A 20,863-nucleotide genomic window follows, 5' to 3' on the forward strand; every position below is an offset into this window, starting at 1 on the left:
GGTTCACCTTTATGGCCAATGAGAAACCGTCGTATTAAACTTAGAAATAAAACACAATTTTAGAAATAAACATTTTGTCATTAGAGGGATTTATTACCCTTACGATGCATGTTAATATAAAAAGTATTGAATGGTTAAAATTTCTGAAAAAAATTATCCTAAGCTGCATGGCCACATTTAAGTGATCAGTGAAGAAAGACTTGGTGTCAGTCGCATTAAAACTATGCTACTTTTTGATTTAAACTTTCTTTTTTCCCCCATTTTTCTTAAATTACATATATTTAAAGAAATATGTGTTGTTTTGGTATACTTTGATTATAATTGTTGGAAATGATAACTATTATTTTATATAATTTCATTTATTCTTGATAATATATTCTATATAATACACAAATGCAGTAACACATTTTGAGTATTTGATATCCTCCGTTTATTGTTGGTCTAAATCTGGACAACCCATTGATGTAAAAAGTTAGTGCGGTAACCGATTTTCATTTACTAACGATTATATTTGTAATAATAAATGTTATATCTTCTATGATATTGACAAATGTGCTGATGTTCCTTAAATCATATTTTTTACCATTACATGTTTAAATGTTGAATACTTCTTAGCTGGTGTCGGGGGTGTGGGCGATAACTTGCACTTTTTATTACCGTCCATCAACAAGCTCAATAAGACCGAGCTTGGAATATTTATTTTTTTCATTTGCCGGTTTTGACTTTTTTTAGCGATACTATTATTCTCTATTCTGATCACAAATTTTTCAAATCTTTTAGTCTCAACATAACAACAAAGTAACTTAAAGATTTAGTTTCCAAGCACCTTATATAGCCATTGTTTTTTTTTAATGTGTCTGGCTGTCCGCAACTTATGTTAACTTCCCACATACAATCGTCGAAATGTATCACCTAAGGCACAAAATACAGGCAGATAAAAAGAAGATAAACGGTTATATTCTTAATACGTAATGAACAGTTTATGTCAAAGCCATTGAACAAAATGTTCACATAATCTATGATTTTTCAGTAACAACTTAGCTTAACTAAATATACATTTTATATCATATATAAATGGTTCACTAATAATAAGCTCGAATAGAAATTCACTTATTTTATTCCCTCACCAATAACATTGTCTGTATATTAATTGATTTTTGAACTTGCTATAATAAAGATTTAATTTGTCTTATCATATGCGCAAGATTAAGAAAAATGCTTGTTTTTGTGGCTGTGGATATACAGTGAATGCTAATCCGGATTATTCTAATCCGGAATCCGTTCTTATCCGAACGAAGTGTCCGGTCCCGATTTTTTTTTGTTCTTTAACCAACATAACTTTCACTCCATACATTGTTTTAATTAATACTTTTTTGTTTTAAATTTTCACATTAACTTGTCAATTAAGAAATACTTGTAAAATCAATAAGTATTTAACATATTTCTTCTGTGCCAGTCATACCATTGAACTTGTGACAATTTCACATTTAATTTTCTCTTTTTTCTAAGCAATAAAAGAAAAACATCCTTAAAGTGACATTATGCTCATATTTTCATCGCCAAGTTGAACTAAATTGACAACATATTTCAAAAGATTGAGTGTTATCATGGTGATTGAGATAATTTTTTGGGGGCCATGTGTGTGATTTATCGTTGATGCGAAGTAAATTATAAAATTGAAAGGAATTCTGACAAAATGTTAACTTGTTCTGACTATTACCTCTTTACTCACTATATACCTTTGTTTGGGCATAATGTCACTTGAAGGAAATAATACAAATTTTGTGACTTTACAATTTCACATTATATTTGACATTGAATTTAGGTTCCTATTTCAGCAATTAAAGACAAAACATCACATAAGTAACACATTTACATAATTTAATAGCATACAATTGTATGTTTACAATCTTTAAAATGTTTTGAATGTTAACAAGGCTATCAATATAAATTATAACGTTCAGTTTCAGTGGGCATTTCTTACTACTGCGACAATAAAAGCAAAGAAAGTACACCAAACGTTCATTTTCTTGTGATTTCAAATATACCGTGCATATGTTAAGATTTTCTTATCCACGTCATTACTCACTCGGGTAATTTAATTTCGTCGATTGTGTTTAAAACAAGCTAAGAACATTTTAAACATCTCTCGAGTGCGCTTTCTGAGACCAACCATTATATTGTCATATTTTAAACCATGGTTGAAACACAAAACTTATAGTATAAACTTGTCAAAAAATTTGTGTGTTGGAGAGCTTGATAAAAATTATACGGCTCTTTCCTTCCATCACAACGGACACAGCCAACAAATGCCTTTACTTCCAAAAAGTGCTAAGGAATGAAAACAATTTAAACAATAATAAAGCAAAGAGAGTATTATAATACATATGGCTCCTACCATGAATGTCTACATTTACAACATATGTATTAAAATAAACCTTTGAAATCTAAGTATTTGTGCATAATATTTATCAATATTCTGAATGTATTGTAAATTCCTTTAAGACAAAAAAAAAAAACAACTGGAAAATGAAATACTAGTAATCGTATGAAGTGATGCACGCGAAACAGTTCTTTATTTGGTTTGATCATGTGCGTCTGTCCAACACTATTTCCCTATAGAATATATAGAATACTTGCACTTCAGCTCCCGCACCGTGCATTATACGAAAATTATACGGGATTGTCATTTTGTCGAATGTGCTGGCATTATAGGAATGCTCGGGAATAAATCATATGACTTCTTTAAACCATTCGAGATTGAACACTTCTATCTATATAAACCACAAACAAGATAAGATAACTGTGCTTGAAACCTCAGTCTTAATATTCAGCTGAAATATATATATTTATATTTTGTTTTGTTCGAAATCAATGTTGAGAGTTATTAAGTTTTTTGTAAAGGTATATTGTCCTTTTTTTATTATTTTATGATTTTTGAAGTACAAAATGTATGTGCATTGACGGCATTTAGAATTTAATGCATTTCGAATGCGTTAAAAAGTTTTATTAACAATACCATCTCAGAGAAATGACATCTAAGAAACAATCAGCAAACGTTTTAATGTAAAGTTTTGTTTTACTAAAAAGCATCAATGAATGGCATATTTACAGCATACGAAAATCATACTTTTGTACGATTTGAAGACATATCGACACTGTAAAGGTATTTCGGTGACATTTTAACCGTACTGGTGAAGGAAGACATCCATGGGTTCACCATCGTGCATTATTTCAGGCACACGTGGGCACCTGCATAGAGCCACTGAGGCGAATAGCAACTTTACATGAGAAATCAAAAGTCTCTTTCGGGATTCAGATATGTCAGACACACAGCGGTATGGGTAAAGTAGTTCAAAAACAACAATCTGAACCGCCCAGTCCCCTCTACGTTCAAATTAAGTATGACATTGCTCTTTTGATCTGAGTTTTAAAGCTAAGCTATGCGTGTGATAAATTGGCTTCATTTGCACATATCTATGCATAAATATACAAAAATAACTCATCCACGAATAGCATAGCTATTGGTTAGACACAAATCCTTACACAATTCACATTAAAATTTGATTAAAGTGCATGGCACGCCGTCACAAAAACATGAATCTAGGATAGACAGACTTGTTGATCGATGCAAGTCTACGAGCAATTTTGATCAATTTTCAACAAGGAAAGGCGGCATTCAACGAACGCAGCTCCCAACAAACATGGTTCTTGCATGCAGAAAGACAGTCAAATATTCCAACATTTACAATTACCTATTGTTTCCATAGTCACAGAAAAGTGTAATAAACCAAAACGGTTGGATAAGCTGACGTGCAGGCACATAAAGTGTATCAGCCTTACTGGTTAGGGGGGAGGGGGCATATTAAGAAAACAACAAAACTTTTTCGTCATTTTATTCTAGAGTAATCTTGACAAACGGAATTAGCTTGTTTATATATATTTCTTTATGTAAATAAACTTCAAATAAGCATGTAATTTGTTGGAAAGTACATCTCTCAAACAACAACAAAAAAATTATCATTGGTTATTTTTCAAAATGATCGTTTCCTATCTTTGCAAAACTCAGATTTGTTACTCGTACAATCAGTTATAATTTAATCATAAAAAACAATTATCCAGAAAATTACAGAAAATAAAGATACAATTTTACACACTGGAGCAATTGATTAATGAAAACGACTTAATGAAAGGAAGTACGAGGGCGAATATTTCTATAATTTCTATTTTGACGTCCGATCTTCACGAAACTTCAGATGCATAAATATATATACACATTTTGAATGGGTTTTGATAACTTCAGTAAAATTGTTAAAAAATAAGCATTTATATAGTTTTAAATTACGCGAATTTCTATACCCTGGAGCACGAGAAATGAAATCAGTAAACCTCTCAAACAAATTGTAACATTTCATTTACAAGTGGTGCAAAGTCTTCGAAATTTTGACGTTCGTTCAAGCGAAGTCATTTTTTATCGAACATGTAGTTTTTGACGTCATGTCCGGTACGAACATTACACACGGTAGCGAAAACAAAAACGTTTCTTTTAGCATCAACGTCATGATTGGGATACCGCCGTAAACCGAAACTAGACCATCAATTAACTTTTGTGTCTTCAGCAGCCGAAACCATTGGAAAGCAGGAACAACACCTCCTATGCAGAAATCCGCTGTTTACAAATGACACAAACTGTTAAGGAGAAGCCGCGAGAGCATAGACGATGACACCCAAAATGGAAGACCGTCCTTAATCACGTCGACGTTAGTGGCGTTAGTGAGGCGTTTTATTGAAGATGATCGCCGCTGCTCCATGTAAGAGATTTCAGACCATGTTTGTGTTTAGTACGGAACTGTACAATCAATTTTACATGAAAAGCTAGGTATGCAGGTTCTATGTGTATCGAAAGAAGCAGAGATGCAAAAGCGGATTGAACTTTTTAAGTTGTTCCTGGGAAAAGTAAAACGCGAGGGGAACACATTCTTGGATCGAGTTATCACGTGCGACGAAACGTGGTTGTGGCTCTATGAGCCGGCAAGCAACAACAGAGCTCTCAGTGGACAGAGAAAGACTCTCCAACAACGAAGACACGATCCAACAAAAGTGGGGGAAAATACATGTTTATCATGTTTTGTGACAAAAAAGGAATGATGTTGTGCCACGCCGAAACGCCACATTCTACTGTTAATTCAGAATTAACTACTCCAGTTAATGTTATTTTTATTTTAAAGATATGTAAATGCATACATTTATTACGTTTACCAGTCAGGGTTTAGATAATAATGAATTTTATACCGGGATTTGTATATTTGTTGCCATATCAAAAGCTTTTTATTGTATATTGGTAATATCTGGCATCTGTTTGTTCATTGTATATTTTTCATTGTCATGGTACTTGCTTAGGTTAAAATTGCATTGAACTTATTACTTATAACAGTGCTAACAGTTGCATTAAAAAGATCTGGAAAAAAGATCATGTTTGCACATTTCTTTGACAAAAAGTGTTCTTTTTGTAACACATTTTACTTTGTCTGTTTTATATCAGATAAAGAAAATGGTAACCTCAGCGAACCCCCCCCCCCCCCCGGCAAAAGTGTACAATGACAACGTTAAAAGCTCGGTCACGCCAAAAAGCTTGGGCTAGAATCTAGAATGCGTGTAACAGATTTTACACTAGAATCATTCGAGGGGTGGGTTAAGCAGATGTCATCTTTTATATAACGGACTGCATATCTTTTTTTTTTTAAATATCAAATGTAAAATGGCCAATACGTGATAAGTTAAATGCCGTTAGTGTCAAGCATGTGTTTATATTGATACAATACTAACTACAGACAACTCTTGGTTTATATTCGGTATTCCTTAGTTATTTACGTTGTTCATAATCATATTAAACTATTTGAGTGCGTATTCATTAGAGTCAGCCATAACGTTCATTTCAGTATGTGTTGCAAAGAGTTTTTTACGTTACATGTTTGCATCCCTTGTTATTTCCTCTGTATATATTATAATATGTCTCACTGTCTCGGTAGGTATTCAACTAATCCCTCTCGTCCATTGATACTCTGCCCTAATTATAAGAATCTAAATAAGCCCCTACTCCTTCTCATTTGTTTTCCCCTTCCCGTTTGGTGTCCTTTCGTTTGGCGTTACTTCAGGTTATAGTAGGGACTGCGTTTTGAAAATATCTCTTGTTGGTCTTTAGCCTCATGTAACATAAGATTATGATATTAGAGACGTGGAAATATAAATCAAATAACATTTTGATAATTATGTAAATAATATAACTTCTACGTGTTAATGAGGAGTAAACAAATTGAATTTACATATCACAGTGTATACGAATATTTTTTCTACATGCTAAAACATATAATAGTACGACTGAAACATGTCTTCTCCTGAATATAATCTAATACCTTTTAAATAAATTTATCTTTCATCATATATTTAACTAAGTACCCTAGTTATATTAAAAAAATACTTCAGCTTCTGTCATTTTAAATTCTCCTTTCAGCAATGACTTTGTAGGGCTTACAACCCAGAAGTAAAACTGACCCAACAGGGGTGATGTCTGCACATAACCCCGACTGCATTTTCCATTTATAGCGCTGCATTAAACTCGCGAAGATTAAATGAAGCTCTGGTTTGGCTACAAACTCTCCGAGACATACTCGTGTCCCTGCCGAAAATGGCAGCCAGTTCTTTGGCTTAGGTCCTAGCTTTCCATCTTCCCCTAAATATCGTTCTGGAATAAATCGATCAACGTCATCCCAGGCGCTTGGGTCATGGTGAAGCGCCCAGTGATTGATAGCTATGTTTGTACCTTTTTGAATTCGGTAGCCGGCTGAATAAATAGATATATACATAAATACATAAATGCATAATTATAATATAATATTGAACCAGTAACAGATACAATAATATGTACATGTATAAACTTCTTTGTTGCGATAAATGAAATCTGCATGCATTACACTCCGTAATAAGCATTCAATTAGTTTGATATGTAATAAAAAATACGAAGAACTGATGTTATGCACTTATTATTTTTCACATAGGACGTTGCCCTTTTAATTTAACCAAATAACCCCATTTCCTGAATTATTAAATAAATATCTGAAAATACAAGTAAGTACAGTAGAAATTTAAACGGAAATTTTAGGGGGAGGGGGGTGTAATTGAGTCCAGTAAGCAGCGAAAAGAAGCTTATATAATAATTTGAACCATTCTAAAGCAAATGGCCCGCACAAAATTAAAGTATGAAAATGAACAAAGGGCAATAACTCAAACAATTATAAATGCAGAGTATCTGTTCTTGTGCACTGCATTTCTTTATTAGACCTATCATCCTATGAAGTTTCAAGTCCATGGCTTTTATACATAAGGAGAAATGGCCCGGACAAAAATAAAGTATGAAAATTAACAAAGGGCAATAACTCAAAAATTAGGAAGTGTAGAGTACCGGTTCTTGTGCACCCCACTTCTTCTTAATGAGATCTATCATCCTATGAAGTTTCAAGTTCATAGCTTTTTTAGTTGAAGAGAAATGGCTCGGACAAAATTAAAGTATGAAAATTAACAAAGGGCAATAACTCAAAAAATAAGAACTGCAAAGTACCGGTCCTTGTGCACTGCACTTCGTTTTATTGAAAGAAGTATTTATACCAAGTTTGAAGTCAATCAGACTTATAGTGACTGAGTTATGCTCCGGACATGCTTTTGGGGACGCCGACGACGAAGCCGACAACGACGCTGACAACGACACAGACGCCGACGCCGCCGACAAAAGTAACCCATATATGTCACCTTTTCAAGGCTACACAAAAACTAGCTCACCGCCAAGAGTGGTTTGTGTCCTTATATATGGGAAACAGTCCCTTATATTAATTCGCCAACTTAGTTATTGCACAATAAAAACATTATGTATGTAACGTTTGAAGGCACACAAACGGTCGGTGAAATCATGTTGGTGAAAGGCATTTGCTCGACAAGTGTGGTTCGTGTCTTTATTTATGGAAAACATTCCCTTATGATAATTCATCAACTTAAGTTTTGTGCATATTATCATGCTCATTATCAGTATCATAAGCTTTATCAATGTCGTAACATGTATATTTACACACCAACTACAATATTATTTTAAAAAGAAAGTACTATTTTTGGCGTCCGCGCCGAAGTGCGGCGCCCCTTTATGAAATGAAATCAGATTTTGTGCAAGGGCGACAGCAACTTCTCGAGCCTTTTAGTCGGTAATAATAAAAGCCGATCATTCCGATCGGTATGAGGGTGCTTGATTATTATTAATTAAAAATGAAATGTCGCGATGTGTACAATGAATAGCGAACTGGAGAATTTCGCAATGCAAAGATTTTCAAATGAAATAACCTTTTCCGTCCCTTCAATTATTTTTATTTATCATTTTGTAATACATAGAATGATAAGTTGATGACCTTAATGTCTACTGTCTACCTAAACATTCCGAAAATCTATTTATAGAAGGATGCACTCCTATCGTTAATTCCCGGTCTCTCCCGGTCTATTTTGACCGGTATTTACCAGTGACCGGCGAATAGAATCAACGTTTATTGTCCTGTCTCTCCCGGTTTTGGAGTAGATGTTTGATATCGTTTCAGAAAGTAAAAACTTTTTACAGATAAATAAGCTCTTTTGCAAAATAAATGTTTGTCACTTAGTTTGTAACTCTTTATGAGATAAAAGCAATAAATATGTACAATAACTGAGAAAAAAGGTACATTTTATGGTATTAATATGACACTATCAACTTTGAAACATTTTATTTAATTTGTTATTCGTGTTTAGTAAAGATGCCGAGGAATTTTTCAAAGTTACAAATTAGATTTTATGAATTTTACAATTGATTGATATTTTAAAAAATGATAAAGAAAAATGCAAATACACATGTACATGGTTGAAGAATAAACAATATTATATATTGAAAGATTAACCATAATTTACTGACCTTTTCCAGTTAAGTTTTGACTTATAATCGTCGGTCAATATGACAATTGAATTCTTAAAATTTTTATTTTACAATTTTAATAAAAAAAAAAGAGTAGTAAACGTAAAAAACTCAGTATTAAAATAGCACATAAAACACAAAAAAAGAGAGGAAAACAATATTCATAAAATCTGTATTTTTTATAATAAAATAGTTATTACAATTATTGTATAAAAAACAACATGCTCAACATGATCAACATGGTAATATAACCAGTGTCATATTTTTACTAAGTGTGAACAGATACCTTAAGAGGGGGTCTTTGCTCATAGCGATAACATAATAAGGGGCACTTTCTGCATTTCATGCTTGGACGCCCTTTGATGCTTTGCATCAATGCTTTTCTTGTATAAGTATATAATGATTGTGATAAAAGACATCTGCAGATAGGAAATTTACGTTCGCTATAATTGTCACTTTATAAAATGAAGTGTTTTTGTAATGTTTATTTCATATTCAAAAGTGTTTATTTTTACAATTGTTACAGGGCTGTGTGTAAGTTGTAATATTTTAGGCTAATAATTGTCATGAAAAGCCTAATAATAAGAAGAATACACTGACAAACAAAATACCTTTTACATTTCAGCTACACATTTTTAAATAGATAAATACAGAATCCGTAAAGATATCCCAACACGGCAAAATTGAAAATGTTTCAGGCTCGGTTTGATTTAGCCTGTTCATGGACGGTACTGGAAAGTGCAAGTTACCGTCCACGCCCCCTATCACCAGCTTAAGCAGAATTCAACATTTAAACATGAAATAGTATTTTTTTTTTTTGAATTTAGAAACATCCGCAGGTGTTTGAACCATTTTGGCAAAGGTCAAAAAAGGAAAATATTCAACGTTTCATAAGGTAATCGGTTGCTTTTAAAAAGGTAGTTATAAAGATAAGCTACAATGCAGGGTAGACTTTTCGAAATTTTTGTTCCAAGCGTATTTAACTGAGAACATTGTACACCATACTTACATAATTCTGTATCACAAGACGCTTGGTGGAAAATTCCTAATGGGGAGACGCTTGCAAGACGCATACTTTCGTGTAACACAGCTTCCGTATAACCAAGATTTGGGCGGTCGTCAACTCCTGGTAATCTTTCCCTCCCTGAAGAAGCAACCTTATATATAATAAGTGATAGCTTTATTCTTAAGCACAAATTATACAGTTGTTATAATAATGAGAATATATTTCTGACGTGCTTAACGAAAACTAGTTTGTTTTTATTTATTTAAATAAAGGTAGATTTAAACACTGATTGGCGAAGGCAGTCTGGAGCTCAAACTTTTCAAACAGGACAAAATACAATATTTTAATGATTAATTGTTTCATATCAAATTCGCGTAATGCGCCGTTGAGTTGAAATTGTTCAATTAATCATTTTTGCAGATTGCTTTGGTCGACAAATGTATTTCACTAACCAACAGCATTATCTATTTCTTCTTGAACCTTTTCTTGTATATCCGGAAATGCCACCATGTGCAACAGGGCAAACCTGAGTGTATATCGGGATGTGTCTATGCCAGCTAAATAACAAAATGAAATCAAATAGATCTATAAAGCAAGACATTTTGTAAATGCAAGAAGTATTTGGAGGCAAAAGATTTATACCGGAGTAATATGTTGTATAATACGTTTGAATTTTTATGCTGATGTCTACAAATAACAAACAAAATTGTTAAATGTATGTAAATTTATTCACATGATAGTGAAATGAATTAATAAAATATGCTTTTTTGCTATCTAAAAGCTTTACTTTCAGTTTAAAATTGGTGCAGTTTATTTTTTGTTTAATTTTACGCCTTTTCCCAAATTTGGAGCAGCTTTCTTGAACAATGTACATAACAAGTAAGGCATATGTGTCATGGGCCGGTGGTCTTTTTATACAAAATTAAATGATGGCCTTGCTTTTGATATAAATTTATAAGGGCTACTGTTCAAAACGATCAGTTAAGATAGCCCCACAATCGTCCTTTTCCTACATATTTTTCTTGATTTCATATAAACTAATCAAAGTACGTTTTAAAAATATAAATGATATGTTTAAGTCATCTCTTTTAAGTAGCACCTTACTTCATTTTTTAATTAAAAGTAAACAAAAAACGGTGTTGTCAACGATGATTACCAAAGAATATATCAGTTAGCGTTTGGACAAGGTGATCTTCTTCTAGTCCTAAGAGAGCGTCTTTTCCCTCCTCCTGTTCCGCCTCCATGCGAGCAAGAATCAAATTGTCCGAAAAATGTCGCATGTTATCTATGAAAAAAAATTTTTTCTTAATATCAAAGGCATAAGAAATTCATTTGTTTCGTCTTAAGAAATAACAAGCATACGTTAAAGTATGTTTAAATAATGGATTATGAGCATACTGTATACTTTAATATATGCAACTTGGAAAACATGGAACAATGTGTCCTAAAGGTAGCAACATTTAAACAAAGAAGTACTTGTATTTTGACTTCCATACAAAATTCTTATCCCTGTAATTGCATACTAAGTATATTTGACTCAACCTTCTCCCTTAAATGCACCTAACTTTGTGTAATTTGACTTTGCCTCCATGTTTATATGCTTAAACATCTTTACATGTTGACTCCACCTTCTTTTCTAACTTCACTTACCTTTATTAAAAGTTGACTCCGCCTCCTTGTATTTTCTTCTGATAAACCCCTCGATCACATCAATCGTAAACATTTCCATCTCCTTGAAGCCCTCGGACTTATACACATATTTCAATCCTGGAACAAAATCCTCCAAGATGCCTTTTGCAAATTTGTCGTTAATTTCGTCTTTGGCTTTCAGAATATAATTCACTTCTTTATCTTGGAAATCATATCTAGAAAGAACAGAACTGATTGTACCAACATACATATCATTTAAACGGGAATATTTCCCTACTTTTTAACTCTGGTAGTCAGACATAATTGGTAGTTATTATTAAAGAATATACAGAAATTAAAGGCTTATTTCAGCATAAAAAAATAACATGAACTGTATTTTTTATCTGTTTGAATGGGAAGTCCGTGGCTGAGTGGATAAATCGTTTAAAATCGAAGCCACTACACCTTCACCGCTGTGGGTTCGACATTTGGACTCCTTTGTTGAAGGACTCGGACTTAAACCACACTTATCAGAAATAGTTCAGACAAAGTCTCAACAGTTCTCATGCGCGGACACAGAAGCTGGGGGCTAGGGCAGCATACCCCAATCCCTGCCTTCGGATTTCGATTATATGTCGCACCCCTGTGAAATTTCAACATTAGCTTTCATATTGAAATAAACATCACCAAAAAAAAACAAGAGCGCCTAGGCGGAGCATTAAACACCCGAAAGTGTTTTTATAGAAGGGATGAATCATTTGTGAGATATATATGAGATAAAGTATTTTCTCCTTTAAAAAGCAATCCTCCTATAAAGTTTGAATATTGTGGGCCGAATGGAACTTAAGTTATGCACTGGAAACTGTTTTCAGCTTTGAGGTTATACAAATAGCAACCTTTAACTTTGACCATGTGACCCCAAAATCAAAAGGGGTGTTCTACCCAATATTGATAATCATCCTATGAAGTTTGAACACTGTGGGCCATACGAACCTGAAGTCATTCTCCGGAAACTGTTTTCAGTTTTAAGGTGACAGTGACCTTGACCTTTGATCTTGTGACCCATAAATCAATAGGGGTATTCTACACAATCTGGACAATCATCCTATTAAGTTTAAAATTGTTGGCCTAATAGAGCTTAAGTTATGTTCCGGAAACTGTTGAATAAGTTTTAAAGTAAAAGTGACCTTGATCTTTGACCTTGTGACCCCACAATCAATATTGGTCTCCTACCCAAAATGTACAATAATCCTATGAAGTTTGAATCTATGGGCCAAACGGATCTAAAGTAATGCTCCAAAAACTGTTCTAAGTTTTAAAGTGATAATGAACTTGACCTTTGAGCCTTTGACCCCAAAATCAATAGGGGCTGGCAATTATCCTATGAAGTTTGAATATTGTGGACCTGGTGGAACTTAAGTTATGCTCCGGAAACCAAATTGCTAACGGACGGACAGACAGACGGACGGATGAATGCCAGGAGGTATAGCATAATACGCATAAAATTCTTTCGGGCATATGAACATGATTTGATTCTCACACTTTTTAAAGAAACTAGAACCATGACATTGGACACTTTTATAATATGTATTTCCCTTAGCCAAAAAATTAACGACGCCCGCTAATCCTCCAACTATTGAAATACTCTTAGATCTCCCGACTGAATAAATAACGAAAAACATATTAGCATTTTAACACTACTTACTTTCCACCAAAGCAAAGACTTGTCAGTATGTTAGTAACAATAAAGTTTATGTACTGCTCTGGATCAAATTGGCCGGAAATTTTGTCCATTTCAACAAACGCCGTTTCTACTGCATCAAATATTCTGTGCTCTAAAGCATCTCCTTGCAAATATTGCCTGTAAAGAATGAGACACGATGATGCACGAAAAAACATGCAATTGCTCGGGTAAAAGCCAACTTTTATAACTCAAATTGTTTGTTATAATATTCAAAACGTTTGGCGATTCGCCGCAAGGGTTGTGAAGTTTAAATTGGGGTCTATATGCGCAATTTATGGAATCTGCCAAATCTAAGGTTCCATTATCTTCACAATCTTGAACAATTCAAGTATATTTACCGTACACTTTTAATGGTATAAAGCTATAGTTTAAGAAACATTTTCATTAGATTTATCTATAGTAAGATTTCATTTGTGGCATAAGCTAAAAGTGGTTGTAAAAAAGATTCCTAAGTCTGTTATTTTACACGCATTGATATTGTAGGTAGACGGAATAATTTGTCCAGGAAAAGGTTAATATATTCATTCATTTAAATTTGACATATTCAGGCAGAATGTACTAGATTTCAATAAATTCCTGCCAATTATTTCACCCAAAAATGAGCATAGTATATCTGAACACACTATCTGTTGCTACTGAAATGAAATTTTATTCATAATACAGTTTCACATACATTCTATTGTTGATTGCCAATAAGACTGATACATTCGTGTTGAATGCGATCTTGTGATCGATTGTCCACCATCGACACAATAGAGGTCATACGGCAAATTTTCTGCTTTACTGACCAAAGTAGACGCCAGATTCCCCTCAATCATAAAATTATGATTTATCAGAGAATGTAAAGCTTCTGAACCTATTTTAAGGTACCCACTTTATGACGTATTTCGGCAAATTCCGGACTAGCGTCTGGTTGATTAATTGCTAATTATTTCGCATTTTCATCAATTGAAATGCACTTTAAGACTACTAATTCATCGCCTAAAAAAGGTTTAAATGAGGCTGTGCATAAAAATGTAAAATCACCGAAAAAACACAATTTGTACTTTCTGTCAAGTTTTTAGAGGTACTGCCTCAATACCGCAGTGAGTTAATAAATGATAATAATTTACCGTAAGGCCTTTGACGCAATTTTACGATGAAGTTTCCATATAAGTCCATAGTTGCTGAAAGCAATATCCTTTCCACCATACGTTAACATTTCAACTGTAAAAATATCATAACATATGCGTTTTCATTGAAAAAAAATGAACATACGTATAAATAATCTTTTTAAAGTTATATCGTGTCTCAAAAATACAAAATTAAGTTTTCTCGTTCTTTGAAAAGAGTAAACATCAGTTTTATAACGTTTAATTATTTTAATCATTTGGTTTAGTGCATGTTACATACATTTTAACTGAGATAGATAGCTCTGATCACTCATGGATCAGTTATCTGCATTTATCAATAAAGTAGCAAAGACACAATTAAACTCTATAATAATATCTTCTTAGAACTTTTGCTTTACAATGACGCATGTTCTGAAGTTGGGATCGTTTCGTTCTACTTTTCATTCTTCTTTTTTACTTATTATATATACATTTGGGGGGATGGGGCGTGGTTGATTGATTAATTGACTGATTACATATAATTTTTATTTTTTGTGTTACCTTATTCATTTGTTTATTCGATTGTTTAAGCCAAAAAGCACGAAACATAAGGAACTTCTATAGTGTAAAGGTTGTTTGTGTGGTTGTTTTCTTTTATTTTTACGCCGAATTTTACAAATATTCGGTCATATTTCAGTAGTCGATCAAACTTGACGTTTTACCCGTATTTCTCCTCAAGAAATAGACTATTAAACCCATATAATTTCTGAATCAGTAGTGAGAGTTCATTGACCATTAAATTCAATTCAATGTCCGTATGAATTGTCATGAGGGTGATACGGGGATAATACTTTCCTCCTGGTGCTATATTTGTTGAGCTTAACGAACGTAAAAAATGTGCTTGTTTAAATAGGGCTTTCGTCACACCGACACACGTCACACCGACAATGTATTCCAGCCAAGTCCTCATGTGTCATTGTGTTTCAGTCATGAATTGGCCGGAGTAAAAACACTGAAGTTCGATAGCTTCCTAACATGAAAGAATCCAAAGGCCCTGTTCGAGCCCACATTGGAGAGGGGATATTGGTTTCAAGTTCAAGCCTCAATGTACTTTTTATTCATGTTTGTCCCCTCACCGTGTCATGTGTGTACGTGGAATGGGAGAAATAAATGTTTTTGACTCGAAAACGAAATATATTTATAACTAGAAATGTGTCATCATGCCACGGATGCCCCCGCATGCAGCCAAAATTTCAGATGTTATAATTTTTAGTTCCAAATTTGTTTGCACAATTTTTTTTTTAATTTTAAGTTCAAAGCCCTTAAAACTTTTCAATGTTAACACAAACCATTTCCATACAATGTTCAAGGCACTGAACTTATTCAGTCTTTACTTTTTGAAAATAGCATATTTCATATTTGTAGCCAAAATGATGGCTACATACATTTCCACAAAAGTATGACTGCTGAAACTGAAAGTTCAAAATTTTTCCAAAATACAGGAAAGGTAAGTTTGTTCAAAATCAATGAACCACGACCAAATTCAAACTTAAACTGCTTATTCCTTAGATGTATCTATATTATTTTCAAAGTGAAAGGGACATAACTGCCAAAAAATCATTGAACCTTGACCAAATTTCAACTTGACCTACCCATTCCTTTGACATATCCATATGTCAAATTTGAGTTGAATATGTAACACTGTTGGGTAGATAATGTATTGATCGGAAACTGTAAATTTCATATTATTTTTAAAGTGAAAGGGGATTTACTCTGCCAAAAATCATTGAACCATGACCAAATTCGAACTTGGCCCGGGCATTCCAAAAACATATCCATATGTCAAGTTTGAGTTGAATGTGTTGTACTGTTGAGGAGATAATGAACGGAAACTGAAAAGTTCATATTATTTTAAAGTAAAAGGTGCATAACTCTGCTAATTCGAACTTGACCTGTATTTTCTCATGACATATCCATATGTCAAATTTGAGTTGAATGTGTGCAACGGTTACTAAGATAATGAACGGAAACTGATGATGACGGAATGACAGAATGACGGAATGACGGAAGGACGGAACAGGGTAACACTATATGCCCCGGCCATTACATGGCGGGGGCATAAAAATATATCATATATACTTACTAGACGGAGTTATCATTCTGGAAGCGAAGTCTGTTGATTTTTTAACCAAAACCTCCAGGGCTGTATCTATTGTGTTGACAAATACAAACGGCATTGGACCTTCAATTACGATATATTATATTATATGATTATCACATCATGGAATAGCATTTTGTAAAATGCAAACTTAGACATTAACATGTTAGTAAAACATTTTCAATTAAAACCAACATTGTATAAAATAAATTATCAAATTATACATGTAATCACTGAACACACTAGCCCTATATGAAACAAGACTTTCCCGCGGACATGTGACACGCTCCTTTTTTCTTAGTGCTGGAAAGTTGAAAGAGGCAACATAGAAAAGGAATAAAACATTGCAAACGTACTCAGCCGACAAACCTGCTCTGAAAATTCAACAAATATTTTAAGTCAAAAATGAATATCATTAACGTGTTTTTGAGTAAAAAGGCAAATATTCCAAGTAAAATAAGAAAGACAAAAAGGACATATCAATGACTTTTTGGATTATCTACCCTTCTGAAAATGATGTCATTATTCAAAATTTAACATATTTATCCATTATAAAGTGAACAGTTCAGATGTTTCCCTAAAAAGGGATCTAGGTAAAAAGGTGAGCAAGGGCTTACAATCTAAGTTGAAATAACTTTGCATAAAAACAAGTTTTAGGATTATCTGCCCATTTGAAACGGCGTCCTTTAATGACAATAAACATACAGTTTGAAGTACAACCTTTATACTGTCTGAGAAAATGAACATTAACAAAAACGTTTACCTACGGCGACAAGAGGGTCATGCCAATAAATCAACTTTTTTTTCGTTTTAAAGTGGAGCTTATAAATGTCTTAGGATACTTGCAAAATATATATGAAACAAGATCTGGCCATGGATTGTTGAGTCCACATGTCTCCGTCACTGTACTGGGTATTTATTGAAAAAAAGCAAAAAAAAACAAAAAACAAGCGGGGATACTTGTGCGCAGGTTACTTTGCAACTTAAAGGTACTTGCCCTTTATAGTAACGAATATTGCACGATATATCGGTGCGATACCGCTTATAGTTTCAGACACGAACGAACACCTGGGTAGAATCACCGACGTTCAGTAAGCTAGCTGGAGAGCTACCTCACATGAAAGAACTCCCTGTCTGGATTCCAACCTACAGTGGTGAGTGTTTAACTAACCTAATCTGATTGAAACGACTGGACCATATGTCTTCGACCACTCAAATGCTTGTTCATGTAATATCTTCATGTCAACTTCTACAGATATAAAATTATATGATAATAATTGGTTAATAAATGGCAGAGTTCTATATATAGGAATAAGGTTATTGATACATTAATCACCTTGATTAAAGCTGCACGCGAGACAAAATATTTTAAGAAAATTAAACTTGAGAAAAATTCACTAAGATTGCATATTTCACATGTTATATGTGGTTTTGCTTTATCATCGCATTTTTACTGGGTGACTAACACAGTCAGGGCTGTTTTTACACACAGTGTAGTTTGACCCCAGTTATAAGTGTCAATTACAATGTGTAAATTACTTTCTTTGTTTACTACACAATATTTTTTAAAAATAAATTTCATAATTATCTTAAAAAAGAGAGCTATTGTTTTAATTACGCCGTTGAAATATTCTATCACTTTTATTCACGTGACTATTTAACTTGTGGTAATCTAAGTAGGAGTTTTTGTACTGTATTGCGTTTAATTTTACGAGGAAACAAACTGCAACTCCCCCTTAAAATAAATAAATGAATTATGTGTTGATTACTCTATAGAATGCGCCCTTATTTCACTTTTTTACACATAAAATGATTCAAATGTTATGGTTAGATAGAACTTACACCAAGCAAATCACATGACACCGTGTTATATATAGTGGGTACTTACGCATCATGTTTCCAATGAGGGGAAAAGCAGTAGGGCCGGACGGGTATTTGTACTTCCATTTCAGTATCAACCAATACACAACAAGTCCCGTTAATATAGCAACGAGGAATGTCATCCCTATAGATCCCGACAACAAGAATTCTTGAATCATGCTCACACGTTAATTAATCGATAAAACTACAACTAAAAAAAACATTATTATCATATGTATCAAAACAATACAAAAGAAATTATATTTAAATTGTTTAAAGATCCTATAACTCAGTCTTCTTACTGTTTTATATCATAAATATAATGCTCAAAAGAAGATTTTTCAGTATTACGAATTCACATTTCATTTAAATAAAGGGATGTAAATAAATTTATTTTCAATAAAGTCTTAAGCCATTTTTAATTAGAAATCAATACACATATTTCAACGATTACAAATACTGCGTATAAACATTTGCAGCACATATTTAACATGTCCTTGGATGTTTAGAAATTATTTTAGAAGAATAATTATATACATATATATTTTATTTAAGTGTTGATACATCCTTAATTACAACATATAGGATCTTCAATTGTCTTCTTGTCCTAATTTTTTTTTTTATTTTTTTTTTTTTATTTTTTTATTTTTTTTTTTTTTTTTTTTTTTTTTTGGGGGGGGGGGCTTACGTCACATCGACACAGTATAGGTCATTCGTGACGTTCCCGATTTACTGGTGAAGACAGTCCTCAGATGCCTTTCCGTGCATTATTTCAGGCACGAACGGGCAACTGAGTAGAACCACCGATGTTCCGTAAGCTTCTTCGCTAGCTTCCTCACATTAAAGAATCCAAAGTCCCTGTAGGGTTTCGAACCCACGGCGGTGAGGGGCAAGTGATTTGAAGTCAACAACCCTAACCACTCGGCCACGGACGCCACCCCCCCCCCCCCTAAATTTTAAATAAACCAAAAAAAAAAAGAAATAAAATTAACAGACATGCTTTGTAGAGTCAAATTGATGAGGAAGAAATCAATGTGAATAACAACGCATTAATTTACTTGTTACATTAATCTGTTTGAAGATTCAGTGTTTTTTTTAAATAATTCATCAAATATATTAGGATTTACCTGAAGGAATAAACCCACTCCGTATGAGATTTTTACAATCTATCCGCTATAACTCCACAAAGATAAATGTATATTAATTCATCTCCGTTGCAGATAAGTCAAAATGCACCACGATTAAATGTTTGCAAATAACATTTAAGTGTGCACACAATATTTTTATAAGTTTTTGCATATTTGCAGAGTAAATAAATATGGATCAATAGCTCTAGGGCTTACTTTGTAAACGTGTTTACCCACTTCAGCATTGCAGTTGTTATATAATACAAGGGTTTATATAGCTCTCCTTTGACGAAAAGGAATACTCTGTTGATAATAAAAAGCATACATGTAGTTTAAAAACTCTCTGAAAATATTTGATATAAAGATGGCTAAATTATTTTCTTCATTGCTATAAACTTTATTTGAAAACGGTTATAATCACATATCCGTACTGTTTTTGCGACTACGTATGGTATTGCAGCACCGTGCATATACTTTGACGTGACGTCATTTGCGTACAATCTCCTACGCAGTGATCTCCCCTTATCAATATAGAGATCTCTGCCATCACAAACATTTTTTTTCAAGATTTTATATCTTTTAGATTTTGAATTTATTTTTCATTAATTTGAATAATTTTTTGATACTAAAGAGCAAAATGACTTTAGATTTTCTATGTAACGATCGATATTTACATTCAAATTTCAACGTTACGTCATGTGACTTTCATCATCATTTGACGTATGTGAAGGCAGTGATTACAATTCTGCCAAGGGAGGTAATCACTGTGAGGAGTTTGGCATAAAGATAGTGTTAAGACGCGCAAAATGTTCGCGTTACACTGTAGGCGAATCAATGAAAAATGGTTCTTTTTTACATGACTGTTTACTTCAAACAGTCTTATAAATAATGTATTGAATTTGTGTTAGTTCATAACTGAAAAGATACCATCATAGTTATACTACAAAGATTTGTTTTTTTATCATCATTGTAACCTAGCGTCTTCAAAGGCGCACATAATGCTATGTCTTTGAAACGAATCCATTTTTCATTATTTTAAAAGAGCAAACAAGAGTTAAATAATATTCTAATAATGATTTTAGACCATCTTACATTGTCTTAGGTGCTAATTGCATTAAGATAGTAGCGCTGAATGTGTAATTACATGTACCAGTGTTTCTAAATAAAAGTAGCAAACAATGTATGATATTGATTTCCATTCAGAATATTGAATCACTTTTACTGTTCAAATTGTCAAAATGTAACAGAAGTAAAATATGGTTCAGGTAATT

At 33.1% G+C, this 20,863-nt stretch overlaps 1 protein-coding gene across 1 annotated transcript; it reads right to left on the reverse strand.

The window, feature by feature from the left end:
- Nucleotides 1-1,774: 1,774 nt before the first annotated feature.
- Nucleotides 1,775-19,735, reverse strand: LOC132723743 (steroid 17-alpha-hydroxylase/17,20 lyase-like). The gene is made up of 11 exons (XM_060708507.1): nucleotides 19,593-19,735; nucleotides 18,494-18,676; nucleotides 17,777-17,854; nucleotides 16,591-16,689; nucleotides 14,469-14,562; nucleotides 13,318-13,473; nucleotides 11,634-11,848; nucleotides 11,140-11,268; nucleotides 10,436-10,540; nucleotides 9,987-10,121; nucleotides 1,775-6,841 (listed from the first exon to the last, which is right to left on the reverse strand). Exons 2-11 carry the CDS (start codon nucleotides 18,642-18,644, stop codon nucleotides 6,495-6,497), a joined length of 1,509 nt encoding a protein of 502 aa, XP_060564490.1. The 5' UTR covers nucleotides 18,645-18,676; nucleotides 19,593-19,735; the 3' UTR covers nucleotides 1,775-6,494.
- Between the last annotated feature and the right edge of the window lie 1,128 nt (nucleotides 19,736-20,863).

Source organism: Ruditapes philippinarum, unplaced genomic scaffold (genome assembly GCF_026571515.1).
Source record: "Ruditapes philippinarum isolate M1 unplaced genomic scaffold, ASM2657151v2 ctg10430_1_1_1_1, whole genome shotgun sequence".
Lineage (NCBI taxonomy): Eukaryota > Metazoa > Mollusca > Bivalvia > Venerida > Veneridae > Ruditapes > Ruditapes philippinarum.